The following is a 14,850-nucleotide window of genomic DNA, read 5'->3' on the forward strand; positions in this document are numbered from 1 at the left end:
TATGAAATTATTTTTTTATTAGTCTATATTTAATACTTTAAATTATTGTCCAAACATCCGATGTGACATGTGGCTAAAAAGTTTATTCCTATCTAAATAATCCCTGAGTATAAACATAGGAAGCCTACACTGTCTCCAATTTTTTTATTTTTTTTATTGGACGCTATTGGCTTTGAGTATCATTTTACCATCGATCTAGTTTAAGAAATTTACATAATTATTAATTATTTTTATTTTTATTTATGACTAAAAACACTTCAAACATAACTTTTAGTTTTACATATTTACACAAATTCTGAATAAGACAATAAATAAATATCGATTCACATAAGAAACGATAACTTTCATACTGTATTAATAGTATTGAAGTATTATAGAGCCTCTTGTACGACAATATATAATTGGTAATATAAAAAGGAAGAACAGGACAATATCGAGTTGGCACGTGTCAGCAGAGGTGAGAAGGAACTATGCATCCATTATCATTTGTTTTTTTTCTTTTGTTACATCACCACCATGATCAAGAAAACTATAGTAGGAATGTAGGATTATAGTAACATCACCAGACTCAGCAGATGAAATAAACCTGTGGTTAGATACTTCGCACATCATAGTACGATGGCAAATGCCACTGCAATCCGAGGAGTATCATCCCACATTGGTGTAGAACAACTCTTTTATGCGTAGTGTTTTTCTACTGTTGCAAGTGGTGAAATAACCGATCCAAAGAGCGCATCGAAAGGCCAAACTCCTACATCTATATACTTTACAACCATACAGAACGGGGTAAGTCTACGAGCAACAACAGTTCACAAGCTTTCACTAGCTGAGCCTTTTAGACCTTCAGTGTACACCAGTCCTGCTCTGTCGATGCGTTCTTCTTCTTCTTCCCAGTCACCTTGAGGAAGCTACAACGTCACGTCACAACAAAGTAGGAACGGATAAACTTCAATGGATTGCTGCATGAGGAAGTGCTACACGCCTATACTATGCCCGACAGAATAAGCAGAGATTCTTTAGCACTCGGACCAGTTCTCTGTATCTCCACACCTTGGCTGAACGGCGTTTGAATGCACCTGCATTTCGGAGACGAACGTTTCTCAAACTCATATATATATAAGGATGGCATGAAATGTGCTTAACTCGAGAGAATTTTGAAGTTAAACTCTTGAACTCTACGATTTTTAGGCACAAAACTACAACATATCGTGTGTGTCATCGTTCTTCCATTAAAAAAAATGCTCATGCCAATAATTTACCTGGAGGTGCCTTTCTTCACGGTGGCTGAAAGTTCTGTGCTTTAGCTCTCCACGGTTAGTTGTCAGCTCGTCTAATATCTCAGCGTCGTCACGGCTGCCACAGCTTCCTGAATCTGATCCACCATCCTCCTGTGAGGAACCAACATTCATATTAACAGTAGATGAGCCGATGAGGGGTAATCTCAGAGCATCTAAGAGTGAAACACAATTGTCAGTGACACATAACTCATGCAAGAATGTAAGACAAATTTATATACCAGTGTGTGATCATGGTAGACCCCTTCAAGCTCTTCGTACTCTGCTGCATCCAGTTCTCGCAAGTCATTTGGCTCAAAAAACTTTGGGAGGACATATTGCCTGATGAGAATCATAAGGAAGAAAGGCAGTGGGAACAAGATCCCTGCTATTGGTATCCATGTTATGCCGAAGCATATCAAGAGGTAAACGAACTGGAATATCGTGAAGACAGTAATTGTCTTTGAAGGCACTGACTCCATGAAAGATGCATGGGGACCCTCCAGAACCCTGCAAATGTTGAAGCCACGGGTTATTCACTGTTTTGACAAAACATGGATAATGTTATGATTAATCCAAAATGAGGAACATAGGCTGCGATACAAGTATATATGTAATTTCATTTGTTCAAATGAGGTGCGACAGATGCCGAACAGAAATATTACTTGTAGCGTCGGCTTGATGGAATGAATATAAGCTGTATCCTTTCCCAAAATTGGTTCCCGGGTAGACTATCAATGGCCATGTAAGCAAAGTAACCCCAGAGGACAGATGTTGGTATCGTTTTGATAACTGGCATAGCTCCAACACAAGCACCAACTAGCAAGGATTGCAACAAGTTACTTAGTCTCTGCTCATTCACTCGAACGGGCAAATGGGCTTCAATGTGTCTAGGATCAAGTTCTTCTGCCAACTTTCCTTTATCACCTTCTTGCAGCATAGCATTCTTCAAGCTCTTTAACTCCTTGTCAATAGAATCAGTCTGCAGAACATTTTTTTGACCTATAAGTTGATTTACTTGAACATCTTTCCATATAAGCCTAACGGTGGCACCTCTACATTTTAAATAGTTACTGCAAGAAAACCAAAACTTTGGATACTCTTCGTAAGGTAAAAAGTGAGTGGTTTAGGCAATTACATCAAAGTGGGACGATAAGTTTTTTGGCAACCAATAATACTAATGTCGACAGGACCCATCATTCACATTAGAAGAAACATACAACAGATAAACACCCCTCTCTTTTCGTTTATGCTTATGCTTATAAGTAAAAATTTAAATTTTCAACCTTAAGTTTGTAGTTGATTTTGAGGGTTTTTTTTCATTCAGATTTAACTTTTAGATCGCTAAGAACACATATATAAAGTTTTAATCACAAATTATTTTTTATTTGCAAATATATTGTTTGGCTTTTTTAAAAAGCCAAACGATCACCCCAAATTCAACAGGAAAACATACTTCAGTATAAAGAATAAAATACTTACATTTTTGTCGCAGTCCATCTCGATGAAAACCTCTTGCATCTTCCCGTAAATCTCCAAACTGCTAGCACGATTCATCAGGCCTTCTTTGGCAGTTTGAACCATCTTTTTGCATAACAGCTGTGAAAACAAAGGCATAAGTTGCATGAGCAAAGCTGCTCTGTAGCAAATGGAAGACTTTGCTCCAAAAGTCACCAACCTGCCCCTTAAGGACTGCAAGACTTCTTGTATGCATCGGAGACTGAGGAAGTACACCATTAGATGGAGGGATGCCAAGCAAACCACAAAGCAGGACCTGTATCATTTATATACTACTATAAGAAAAGGAAATAACATGCCACAATTTTGGACTGATAATGAAGTCAAAGTTCAGGATATTGGAGTGTCTATCACCACAACGCAGAATCTGTAACGTATCTGCCATCACCTTGTAGATTGTCAGTGTCAACTTATAATGGTGCAAAAATTCATTCCTTGTGGATGCTAGATTTCAATTTTCTATGAATACAACTGTATTGTCAATCGTACCAATTCAATTGGTCTAACAAATACAATTTTCTATGAACCATCTTTTTGTAGATTGTGATAGAAAAATGAATTGTTTACTTCTCAACCAAAAGATGTGATTAGGTTCCTTCTTCCGAGAAAAAAACTTAAGAAGAAGGGTCAGTTGATCACCATATAATAATTAGAAAATAAAACGTATCATAGAAACATGCCACATACCATGAATCCAAGGACCAAAATGTCATAATGGTAGGAAGAGGGCTTCTTCAAGTTAAACTCCTTTTGTTGCGCTAATTGCGAAGCCACACTATGATCAAAGAAGTAAAGTCCTGCAACCATCAAAGCTGGCAGAATGGCAGCAAATATGTATGCTGGGGGAACAGAAAAAAGATCCTGGAAATGAAAAATCAAAGATATTATCAATGATGTCATGCAAAATAAGCTTTACCAAAATTCTAAACCCGAAGATCTTAAATATTGACATCTCCAGTATCACAAGCAAGTTTAACTTATTACCTTTGCTACGGTCCAATGGTGCAGTGAACTTGACTCCCAAGGAAGTGGACTGAACAGCCTCCTAGGGACTCCTGAAGGAACATCCTTTGGTAATGTGTACGAGAATGCTGTCCAAACAATCACCATAAGTGGGACACCATAATCAGCAATGAAGCCTCTGAGCCACCCTGCAAGTGTGAATTCAAACGCACAACTATCAGTGCATATTCACGTGCCTCTAAATGGTTATTGTTAAATCTTTCAAATCAAAGAGAAAACACTTGAGGAACAGTTACCCACATGATATATAAAGGAATAAAAAGTTTAATATAAGATCTACTAAACACCATGTAAAGCCAAGCCCAAGTTGAGAGTCCACATGGTCTGGCCCAAACTAAACATCAGTTTTCAGCCCAGCACAACCTAAGCCTGTTCTAACACAGGCCCAGTCCAAATTTCAATACAGCTAAAAAATGTTCGTGTGGCTGTGTTCCTTAGTTTAGATTTTTCTCGGATTTTTTCTTGGCTTTTACGCGCACGCTTTCCGAGCTACTAAGTGGTGTATTTTTTGCAAAAGATTTTTATATAGAAGTTTATCATCTTGCCTTTCTAAAATAGATTTTTAATTTTGTAGTAGCCAATTCTACCATTTACACCATTAAATAACTATCAAAAAATAGATAATCTTTCATCGTTTGACATTGATTTTTCTAGATTTTTTTTCTCGGCTTTTGCGCGCACGTTTTCCAGACTACTAAACGGTATGTTTTTTGTAAAAAAATTCTATATAGAAGTTTATTATCTCACCATTCTAAAGTTGATTTTCAACTTTGTATTAGTTGATTCTGTTGTTTATTCATTAAATAGTTATAAGAAATCAGATAATCTTTCATCTTTGATCTCTTCATCCCTATCAAAAGAACACAGGAATCTAGTAAGTGTCACTGAGAAAATTTATTATTTATTTAATTTCACTGAGAATAAATGGATGCACGAACGGCACACATGCAAGGACACTAGAATATTTACCGCCGCTCTTAGTATTATATTTGCCCCCGATCCACTTGTTTGGTTATTTAACATGGATGGATGGTAAAAATGGAACAGCTATTTCTGATCTGATGAGTCGGCACGGTTTGCCACAAAAATTGGATAAAAATAGGTCGAAAACGTGACCAACCTTGACCATAAACCCATGACCTTGCTCTCCTTGACCTTAACGCAGTGTATAACAGTCCAATTGAAAAGATAACACCAAGTAGGCCATTGACATACATCCATTGGAATTGATATATGGGTGAACTACGGTCTGCATCTGCAGGCACCTTGAATTCTTCTATAATTCCCTGCAATAGATAGGCCGTAGTTTAAATATTTTTTTCCAAGAGACAGAGAACTGAGCTCGTAGAATAGCATACTTTAATAGCTTGTTGCAGGAACAGAACAGTGATCAACATCCCAAAAAGTTCTCCTGCAACCCTGGTAAATCTGCTAATAACATTGGAAGCATTGAACATTGCCAATAAGAACAACATCATAGCAGTCCAGATGCAGACCCTGTCAACAAAGAGCGAAAATCAGAGGGCATTATTTTTTTAAAAAAAAAACAACAGAGAGAAAATCAGGAGGGCATTATTTTTTTCTGAAAAGCTAACATGATAGTATTCTGTTTCGGTTGTTACCATCCAGCCCATGCCAAATACAGTCGTTCCCCCAGAGCTTGCTGCTTCTTGGCAAAGTTGTATAGATATGTGTACATGATTATGGTTGGCTCTGCAACTCCAACTATCAACATAGGCTGCCCTCCCACAATTGAGTGTATGATGCCACATATTGCCGTAGATGCCAATGTTTCAACTGTGGTGAGTATACCATCTGAAATGAACCATGTTTCTTTTGTTAGAAATATAATTAAAGCCTAAGAACAGCAGTTCTGGAAAGAGCACAACTGTAGCATAGGCTCACATTAGTAAGAGGGTAAGAGCATTTACTTGTTTCTCTACTCAGTTGAGCTCCAAAGGCAATGACTGGGAGGGCAGAGGCAAAGAAAATATACATCGTAGGTGCCAATATCCTGACGATGCATCCAGAGGTAAGATAAGTAATTAAGAAATGAAATTAAGCAATAAGAGAAGGGTAGACACACGTAATGATCTGTTGTGAAATTAATTGTTTGAACAAATTTCACCTGAACCCAGAGCGGAATCCTGCAACCCAGTCATGATTGTACCAAGCTACTCGGCCTTCAATATCAGCGACGACTCCCTTAAAGGGAGTCCTTAGCAGATCCATCAGCTGAACTTAGCTCAGAACTAAACAGAAGCTGCAACAACGCTTAAATTTCAGAAACGGCAGACATATACTAAATATATAGGACTTTCAAGACACACGCATGCTGACATAGTGACATATAGACATCAGAACCCCCCTGTCGTTTACAAAAATTACAAACTCGGCTCAAGGTGTCAAGCTAACCAGATGAGGCAAATTTACATAAAGCTCGGACCAAACTTACCGTCATCAAAATACCAGATTCATGCTTGGCGTGCTAATTCCTATGCAAAGTTCGTAGTATAAATATTTATTTTGCATTTAATACAACACAATATATTTGGTCTACCATAGCTAACATTTGAATTCAAACTTCTATATTTTTAGATAAATGAGGAAATTTTTATATTAATATGAGTGATTACATCAACGTGATAACAACCACACCAAGACCACTCCCGGCCTCTGCGTATCAAACTTCTGTGTTTAGAGATGACAAATTTATATTTCAACAATACAATTTTTACGACGATTTTAATAGGATGCAAACTACTCTGTGGCAGCTACAACACTCTCTCGTGCCGTCATGCGTCATGCGTGGGGTTCAGTTTTAATAAGCAGTAAAAATTGGCAAACTCACGATAATTTTCCACACCAACTCACAGATGAAGCACTCGACATCCACATGCGTTTCTCCGCCTCGTCTCGAACAACCTCGCACCAACTTTTACCACCCAAAACGGATCAAATCATGAAAACCATCCCTGAAAAAAAAACCCAAACAAATCCCACCCAAGAAAAAAAACAGGCCCACGGCCACAAGTAGCGAGAGAACCCAGCGCAAACACCGGCATGCAACGCACAGTGAGCAGCGGAGCACCAACACGACGAACCCAACCCCCCTAGTTCGAAACCGAAACGGACACCCACACCGCCTCTCCAAACACCACCACCACTAGCATCAGGTTCATTAGTTCATCCTACCAATCGATCAAGGCAGTGGCGAGCAGATGAGGAGGGGCCGTACCGATCGATCGACGGATGGACGCTGCGCGCGCGGCCGGCAATGCCGGCGGCTCGGCGGCGCGGGGGCGGAACCCTAGGGGTGGAGGCGGCGTGGGGGGTGGTGGGCGGCTCCTCGAGCCCCTCCGTGATGGGCGGCTATTTATAGCCGAGGCGAGGCGAATGGAGGCGGCGGCGGCGGAAGAAGAAGAGGGAGGGAGAAGCCGCGGCCAAGAGGACTCGACACAGAGAGTAGAGGAGACTCAAAATCGGAAGGAAAAAATAAATAAATTTTCGTTTTTTTAGTCGCTTTCAAAGGTGTCACTCACCCTGACAAGCGGGCCCACAAGAGACGGAGTTATTTCTTTTTCTTAAAAAATAATCTTATCTTAATTTTTGAACGTAAAAACTTCAACTCTTAGTTGTACGTTTAAATCCAACAAGGAGGTCATGCAGGTATTTATTTTGACACACCAATTTAGGGTCTATTTAGTTTTCAAAAGTTTTTCGAAAAGGTGTCACGTCAGACGTTTGACTGGATATTGAAAGAGTTTTTTGAATATGAATAAAAAAAATTTCATAGCTCGGCTGAAAAACCGAGAGATGAATTTTTTGAGACTAATTAACTTGTTATTAGTACATGTGGGTATTGTAGCACTTATGGTTAATCATGGATTAATTAGACTTAGAAGATTCGCCTCACGATTTTTCTCTAACCATGCAATTAGTTTTTATTTTTCATCAATATTTAATACACTATTTATGTATCAAAAGATTATATATTATGTTTTTTAAAACTAAACATGCCATTAACAAGGTGGCATAACCTTCTCACGTTTGTCTAACATGTGCGGTCAGACCTGGAGGTCACCGGTCACGCCAACTCGTGGTTGACAATGTTGTGGGTTGTTTAAAAGTTTAACACCCTTAACATTTAGATTTTTGTTTGTATACTTATAAGTTAAAATTTAGAATCTTAACCTTAAAATTAAAATAGATTTTAAAATTATTTAATCATAATTTATTTTTTATCCTTAACTTTTAGATCGTCACGGGCACTTATATAAAAATTTTATTCGTAAAATATTTTGTTTGTAAATATGTTGTTTGTATTTTTTGTTTAAAAAGAGAAAATATGACCTAATATCAAAAAGTTGGATCTATAAGATAAAAGGGTTAATTTGTTTAAAAAAGAAAAATCAAAGAACTAGTTTAGCCAAGTTCGAAAAGTAAATTCCATTTTTCTCCGTGTGCAGCGTCACAATCTAACAAGTAGACCCCTGTCCCGGTGGGACCCACCGGAGATACGCTCCGGGGCCCATGCGATGCACTAGTGGCACTGCCTCAGACTTGGCGGCTCCGCAGGGCTGAAAGGTCAGCGCCTCCGGTGGCGGGGCGGTGGGGCCCACCTCAGCCTGGGGACGTGGACCGACCGATGCGTCGTCCTCTCCCGGCCACCCAGGCATCCAGCGTCGCAGGGCGCCGCCACGCCGCTCGGCGGAAAGGACACCAGCGCCACTTGTGGCTCTCCGTTTCTCGTCCAAAATAGTGTACGCCGCCTCTCTCCGCTCCTGCGGACGCCAACGAACGAGTAATTGTCACCGTCGCATGTATCGTCCACCATTACTCTCGGTGTTAAAAATATTTATTATTTATTGTAATATTTGGTCAATTTCGTAATATTTTGATTATTGATAATTTCTTAATAAGATAAGTAATACACATAGATTCTTCTTGAGAACTATTTTCGTAATATCATAAACCTATTATATTTTATAATTTTTTAACAAAAAAATTGCTTATCAAAATTTTATAAATTCGACCCGGTCTTGTTTGGAACGATAAATATATATATATATTTTTTACCAAAGCGATTATACAATTTAATTATTTTTGGATTAATATAAATGATAATGAATCTGCTCATGCATATAAAATGTATTCGTGGATAAATCAAGATAGAGTCAAAATATAGGACAATATAAAATGGTGGAAGTATTGTTGTAATTTTAATCACTATTTTCTCCATTCTAAAATATAATGACCTATTACTACAAGATATAACACATACTCGGATTTACGGTAGTAACATACATCGCATCCAGTGCCTAGTTTATATATTATCGTACATCAGTAGTAGACTAGTAGTACTTATAGGTTACGTAGATTAAAGTTTACTAATTATATTTGTTATATAGCACACTTTAATAATGAGGCGGTTCAGCAACGCTTGCCGTGGTTGCAGCTAGGTAAAAGAAATGTGTGTTGGCTTCCCACAGTAGCTGGGTAGCGTCTATGGATAGGCCTAATATGACATCTTTGAATTACTTATATTTTTATAAAAAAGAATGACCAAAATTTAAATATTAATAATGCTTCATGACGATTATAAATGAACTGAGGAAGCAAATTGAAAGCTTATGTTAAGTTTTTTTTAGAAAAAAAATTGAAAGCTTATGTCGATGGTTTGCTTCGGGCTTTTTAGAACTCTTAGAACTTCTCTTACTCATGAGAAATGTTCTTATTCTATTCGTATCATCTGAATAGTTAAAATATCAACAAAATAAGTTAATATGTGATATATTACTCTACAAGAAACTAAATTAAAATTAATCTATACAAATTAAAAAAACAAATATACTTACGAACATCATATATACATGCTAACTATAGTTTTTTTTTACTATTTACAGAAGTGAAATTTAAAATCGCATATTTATTACAATGATATAGCATAGAATTGATCTATCGCATAAAAAAAATTATCAATATACCTGTGACATGCAAGAATATCCCCATGGAAAAAACATCTATGTGAACTCCTGTGTTATCAATCATTTTTTATTGACAGCATGTTAATCAAATTGCTCATGTTGTCATGACTATAGATCATAAAAAAACCAATCTCTATTAAATATCTTGCACCCATTAATGTCCATGTAATCTATGTTGCATCCACCTATCTCATCGTGATTTAAGCCGATTATATCTCATTAAGCATACTTGATGGAGACTTCATCCACCAAAAGGATGCTGCTCTTATCGTCCTTTAATTTTATACTGCTCAAGTGCTCAGTTAAGGTGATATTCATTGCCAGTAGCAAACGGAAGCTGCTCCAATCGCCCTTTCATGGATCCGACAGTTCAAATGCTATTCTTTTCCAAACCAAAATTAATTTCCTTTGGAACAATTTTATAAAAAAATTGATTACATATTTGGCTTATGGTTCAAGATTTAATATTTATAATGCCAATAACAATAGCCCATGGATACAATTGACGACTAGTAGACGTAATTGGTAAACACAAATGCCAAATTTTGTCATTATCAAACTTTGATAAGACATAGATGGGTAAAATATGTTTTGTTTGTTGCCTATGTCAAATTCTTTCGAGAGAATGTTTTATGGCAAACATTTGGATTGTTGCTTTACCTACTTTCAGTAAAGCCAAACCATGTTAGCGTCAGTTTTCACTGTTTTAAATACTTTTTCCGGCTTTTATCATTGACTTTTAGTCACATGTTTAACCATTTCTATTATTTAAAAATTTACATGATTATTATTTACATAGATTTTTTAATAGGATAAATGATAAGTGATGACGTTGTCTATTAAAAATCAGATGTAGTAGAATTTATTTATGGCACTTTGAATGAGGTTCTTGCTTCGCAGGATCGATACATGCATTGCTTTTCTTTTATTCACCTAAGTTCTATATAGCCGGATGTGAATAACATCAAATATTTTCTGCACATTTTAAAATAGGATGATGGAGTCACGTACGGCTGTCCGACTTTATCCAACATGTTTAAATCATGGCATAAAATGGTTGCAAGTTTGTGCAGAGGCCCAAAAATTATCCTTCCCTTTTTTTTTTTGCAAAACCGGAAAGTATTTTTCTACACCCTGGAGCGTCATTGAAACCAACTAATCAGGAACGTGTTGTTACACTCAACGGAAAAAAAAAAAGCACCCAAGAAATGATCAACTCCTGCTAGGGACTTCACCTCCCACAAATCTACATCATATGGAGGTTCTTACCATTTTATTTGATGGCCTCAAGACCACATCCTCTCTTCCTTCTCTGGTAGCATTTTGGTTTCTGAAGGGCCGATTAAGGATCATAAATTGATAATTTCTGCTCCATCTATTCTAAAATATAATTACCTTTTGATCTGATCTTAACGTAGTTTTCAAGATACTTATATTGACCAACGATATTTAAAAATAATTTGTTTTAAATAAATATAGTTGAATATTATGATAGTTTATTCAATGGTAAATCTAGTAATTAATAGTTAAATTTTAAAATATTTGATTTAACAGAATTTTAAAAGTGACAATATTTTAGGACAAAAGAAGTACACGAGGACACGAAAGGCAAATGGACAACTGACCTCTAAAATTGACAACACAGGAGCCCCTTTTCATGCTCTCAGCTACACATGTTTTTTTTTCTGTGGCCGGTGAGGTTTTTTCTTAAATCCTTTAATAAAAAGATGGAACATATATTTATGGTAACTGAATGCTGCATATTTGGGGTTTTCTGTTCGAATCCTGCCGATTGCAGTCTTGCGACGGCAGCTAGCTGGAGTTGCCGGTCACCATTTGCTAGTGATAGGACGAAACTTGGCCAAATGCTTTGTTGGCCACACCTTACTGAAGGTCTAAAAAAGACTGAGTGTGACGTATGAAATTATGACATAACAACTCTGGCAATAATACAAATAATTGCCTTATTGTGGTAAGCTCTTTAGTCAGGAAGCAGGCAACTCCAAAAAATTGGAAAAAAAAACACAAAATACTGTTATTGTGATATGTGTTTACTTAGACACTTGAAAGGATGGAGCCATGGATTGCAGTTGTTTGTGCCGTCATTCAGTACTTGAATCAGTAGCTAAACTATCTGGCTTTAGTGGAGAATAGTACTTGCAATGTCACCTCCATCTTTTTGCTTCTGCTTATAAATCAAAATTTAAATTTTTAGCCATATATTTTGGGTATTTTTTCGTATTTTATTTTTCAGCCTTGTTTTTTTTTAAATCATCAAGATCACATATATAATTTTTTATTTATGAATTATTTTTCATTTGTGAATATGCTATTTGTTTTTTCTCTCAATATGCCAAAATATCACCCAGTTATTGTCTAAGGCATAATAAAACCGTACTAAGCAAGTACAGTTGTTGTGTTATAAGAAAAGATGTAGCCTTTACAAGATATTTGCATAAATATCCATCCTTTTGCTTTTTTTATAAAAAACAAACAGTATATTTGTAAATAGAAAATAATTTGCGAACAAAACTATAACCATGATTTATCCGTGTATATATTTTTTATATGTGTATAGGTTTATTAGTACATGACGAGACCAAAAAGTCTTATATAACGTAGAACGGAGGGAATAAAAACCAAGGATGAAAAATAAACAATAATAAAAAACCTTAAGTTTAACTCCAAATTTAAAGTTAAAATTTTAAAATTTAGCTTATAAATATAAGCAAAAGCGAAAAGACGGTGTGATAGTATTTTGCTTTTGTGAAAACATTACCAACAGTTTTATTATATTATATCCCTATATGTGATTAATTTCTCTGATTTTTTATATTGACGCAGTTGATTTTAAACGTAATGTTTGAATGCTCATATTATTAAAAAGAATAAATATTTTTTATTTTTTATAATTTATTTTATCATTATGTAAACTATAGCATGATTTATATTTGTTTATATTTGTAAAAGATTTAAATAAAACAAATAATTAAATATATGATTAAAAATCAATGATGCCAAATATGAAAAATCGGAGGGAGTATCCGCTGCATCCATTATTTGAGCATATAGAGAAGCACCGCCGCTCCATTTTCCCTAAAACATGTTCCTATATTTCCTTTTTCTCCCGTTGCGCTTCTCTTTTGCCTACAAACTCTATTCTAAAGGCCGTTTCAAAATCATGATAATTCAAAGTTTTATGATTCCATCCCACACGATTCAGTAAGAGCAGGTACAATAGCAGGCTATAAGCCAGCTATAAACATATTTAAGAAGGTAAGAGAGGAGAGAAGATAAGTGGGCTACTAATTTGTAGTTAGCTGTAGGACGTACTTCAATACATAATGTGTGTATGACATGTAAAACATGATAGTATATGTTTTATAGGTAGCTATTGTATAAGTTAGATATTAGATGCGCTATTAGATGTACTATAGATTAATTGGTTATACTATTGAACTTGCTTCGAGGTATCGTTATACTCAATAATTTATTCTAGCGGCGGTTCAGAAAATCAGTGTGGTTTACGGAGTTATTGCATAACAACTCTGGCAATAAAACAAATAATTGCATTAGAAGGCTTGGAAACATATGTTAAACTCTCTGGTAATGAAAGGGACAGCTCCAAAAACCTGGAGGTTTCTTCGGTTCGAAGGATTTTCGGAGAAAAAAATTAAGGAATTAAATATTATTCTCTAAAATTCCAATAAATTTTATGTGATCTGAAGAAGCCCGGAACAAACACAAAATATTCTTATTGCATGCAGCTCCTTAGGCACATAAAAGGATGAAGCGGTGGAGCCATGGATTGTAGTACCTGAGAATCAGTAGCTAAAGTATCTGGTTTTTGTTGATAGCAGTACTTGTATAACAGAACAGTACCGCTACCTCCGTTTTTATCAGTTTTTATATTGTAAGACTTTTTAGCTTTATCTAAATTTATTAATTGATGAATATATATAATTTATTTATATGTCTGGATTCATTAGCATCCATATGAATCTAAGCAATACTAAAAAGTCTTATATTGTAAAACGGAGGGAATACTTATTAAGTACAGTAGCTGTGGTATAAGAAAAATTGTAGCCTTTACAAGATATTTCCGTTGTATTTTGCTTTGAGAAGAGCATCTGCAGCGGTTCCCTATATTGAAGATTTTTTTTCATTCTTTGAACGTTTTTATCTTTCAGTATTTTTTTTAAAAAAAGCTAAACTTCAACCTAATTTATTTTTGTTTGACAAAATAACATTGTCACACGACTCACACCCACTCTTTTATGACACGACAGAACAACATTGTCACACTAACTTTTATGATAGGGTACTATTATTTGGTTGGTCTTTACGGAGTAGCGTTAAAATATTTAGATCTGAAATAAATTATGATGGATGTTAGTTTTAAAATTGAAAAATTAAATATGTTAAAAAGCGCACTCCCTTCCTTACGAATGAGGAATGACTATAACATGTAGAGAAGCACCACTGCTGCAACTTAGCTATAACATGTCCCCTATATCTACCCTATATAAACCCTATTCTAGACTATGTTTCAGCATCATAATAATTCAAACCTCTATGATTTTATCCCACCCAATTCGACAACATTTTGAATCCATAATTCGATCTTCATTCATATACCTCCTGGACCTTACAGTTGCTCCCACATAGCACTCAATAGTAAAAGTCTTCAGGCTGATCTCGTCCGTCCTCCACAAAAAAAAAAAAGGTCTTAATTGGTCCCAAAATCTAGCAACTGTGGACTGCTAATGCCTGAATCAGTAGCTAAAATATCTAGTTTATCTTTCGATAACAGTACTTGCATAGTAGTATTATTATCTAGGCATAATCGTACAAAGTACATTTGGTTTGTTAATAAGAAAAGTCATAGCATTTCCAAGATATTTATGTGGTACATTTTGCTTTCTAAAAGTCTTTAAACAGGACGAGATAATATATCACTGTCAGTGCAATTAATTATGCTGTGAATAAATCAGGTACAGTCATGACGTACCGTATCCTCCTGATTCGCTCGTCAAGGCGCTAAGTAC

General features: G+C 35.9%; 1 protein-coding gene across 1 annotated transcript; it reads right to left on the reverse strand.

Annotated features, from left to right (window-relative positions):
* Nucleotides 1–444: 444 nt before the first annotated feature.
* LOC102711740 (boron transporter 4-like) lies at nt 445–6,082 on the reverse strand. Its single transcript, XM_006643756.2, has 13 exons — nt 5,944–6,082; nt 5,747–5,829; nt 5,438–5,630; nt 5,174–5,312; nt 4,936–5,101; nt 3,777–3,943; nt 3,480–3,653; nt 2,953–3,048; nt 2,757–2,873; nt 1,940–2,256; nt 1,517–1,784; nt 1,260–1,388; nt 445–1,076 (listed from the first exon to the last, which is right to left on the reverse strand). The coding sequence occupies exons 1-13, from the start codon at nt 6,045–6,047 to the stop codon at nt 1,017–1,019; spliced, it is 2,013 nt and encodes a 670-aa protein (XP_006643819.1). The 5' UTR covers nt 6,048–6,082; the 3' UTR covers nt 445–1,016.
* Between the last annotated feature and the right edge of the window lie 8,768 nt (nt 6,083–14,850).

The sequence above is a fragment of the Oryza brachyantha genome, chromosome 1 (genome assembly GCF_000231095.2).
Source record: "Oryza brachyantha chromosome 1, ObraRS2, whole genome shotgun sequence".
NCBI lineage: Eukaryota > Viridiplantae > Streptophyta > Magnoliopsida > Poales > Poaceae > Oryza > Oryza brachyantha.

Bases quoted from the DNA above. Each gene is read 5' to 3' on its own strand.
- LOC102711740 (XM_006643756.2), bottom strand. From the start codon at position 6,047: ATGGATCTGCTAAGGACTCCCTTTAAGGGAGTCGTCGCTGATATTGAA. The intron at 2,874-2,952 runs GTTGGTGACTTT...TTGTTTTCACAG, and splicing joins TTGCAGTCCTTAAGGGGCAG to CTGTTATGCAAAAAGATGGT. The intron at 2,257-2,756 runs GTAAGTATTTTA...AATGTTCTGCAG, and splicing joins AGATGGACTGCGACAAAAAT to ACTGATTCTATTGACAAGGA.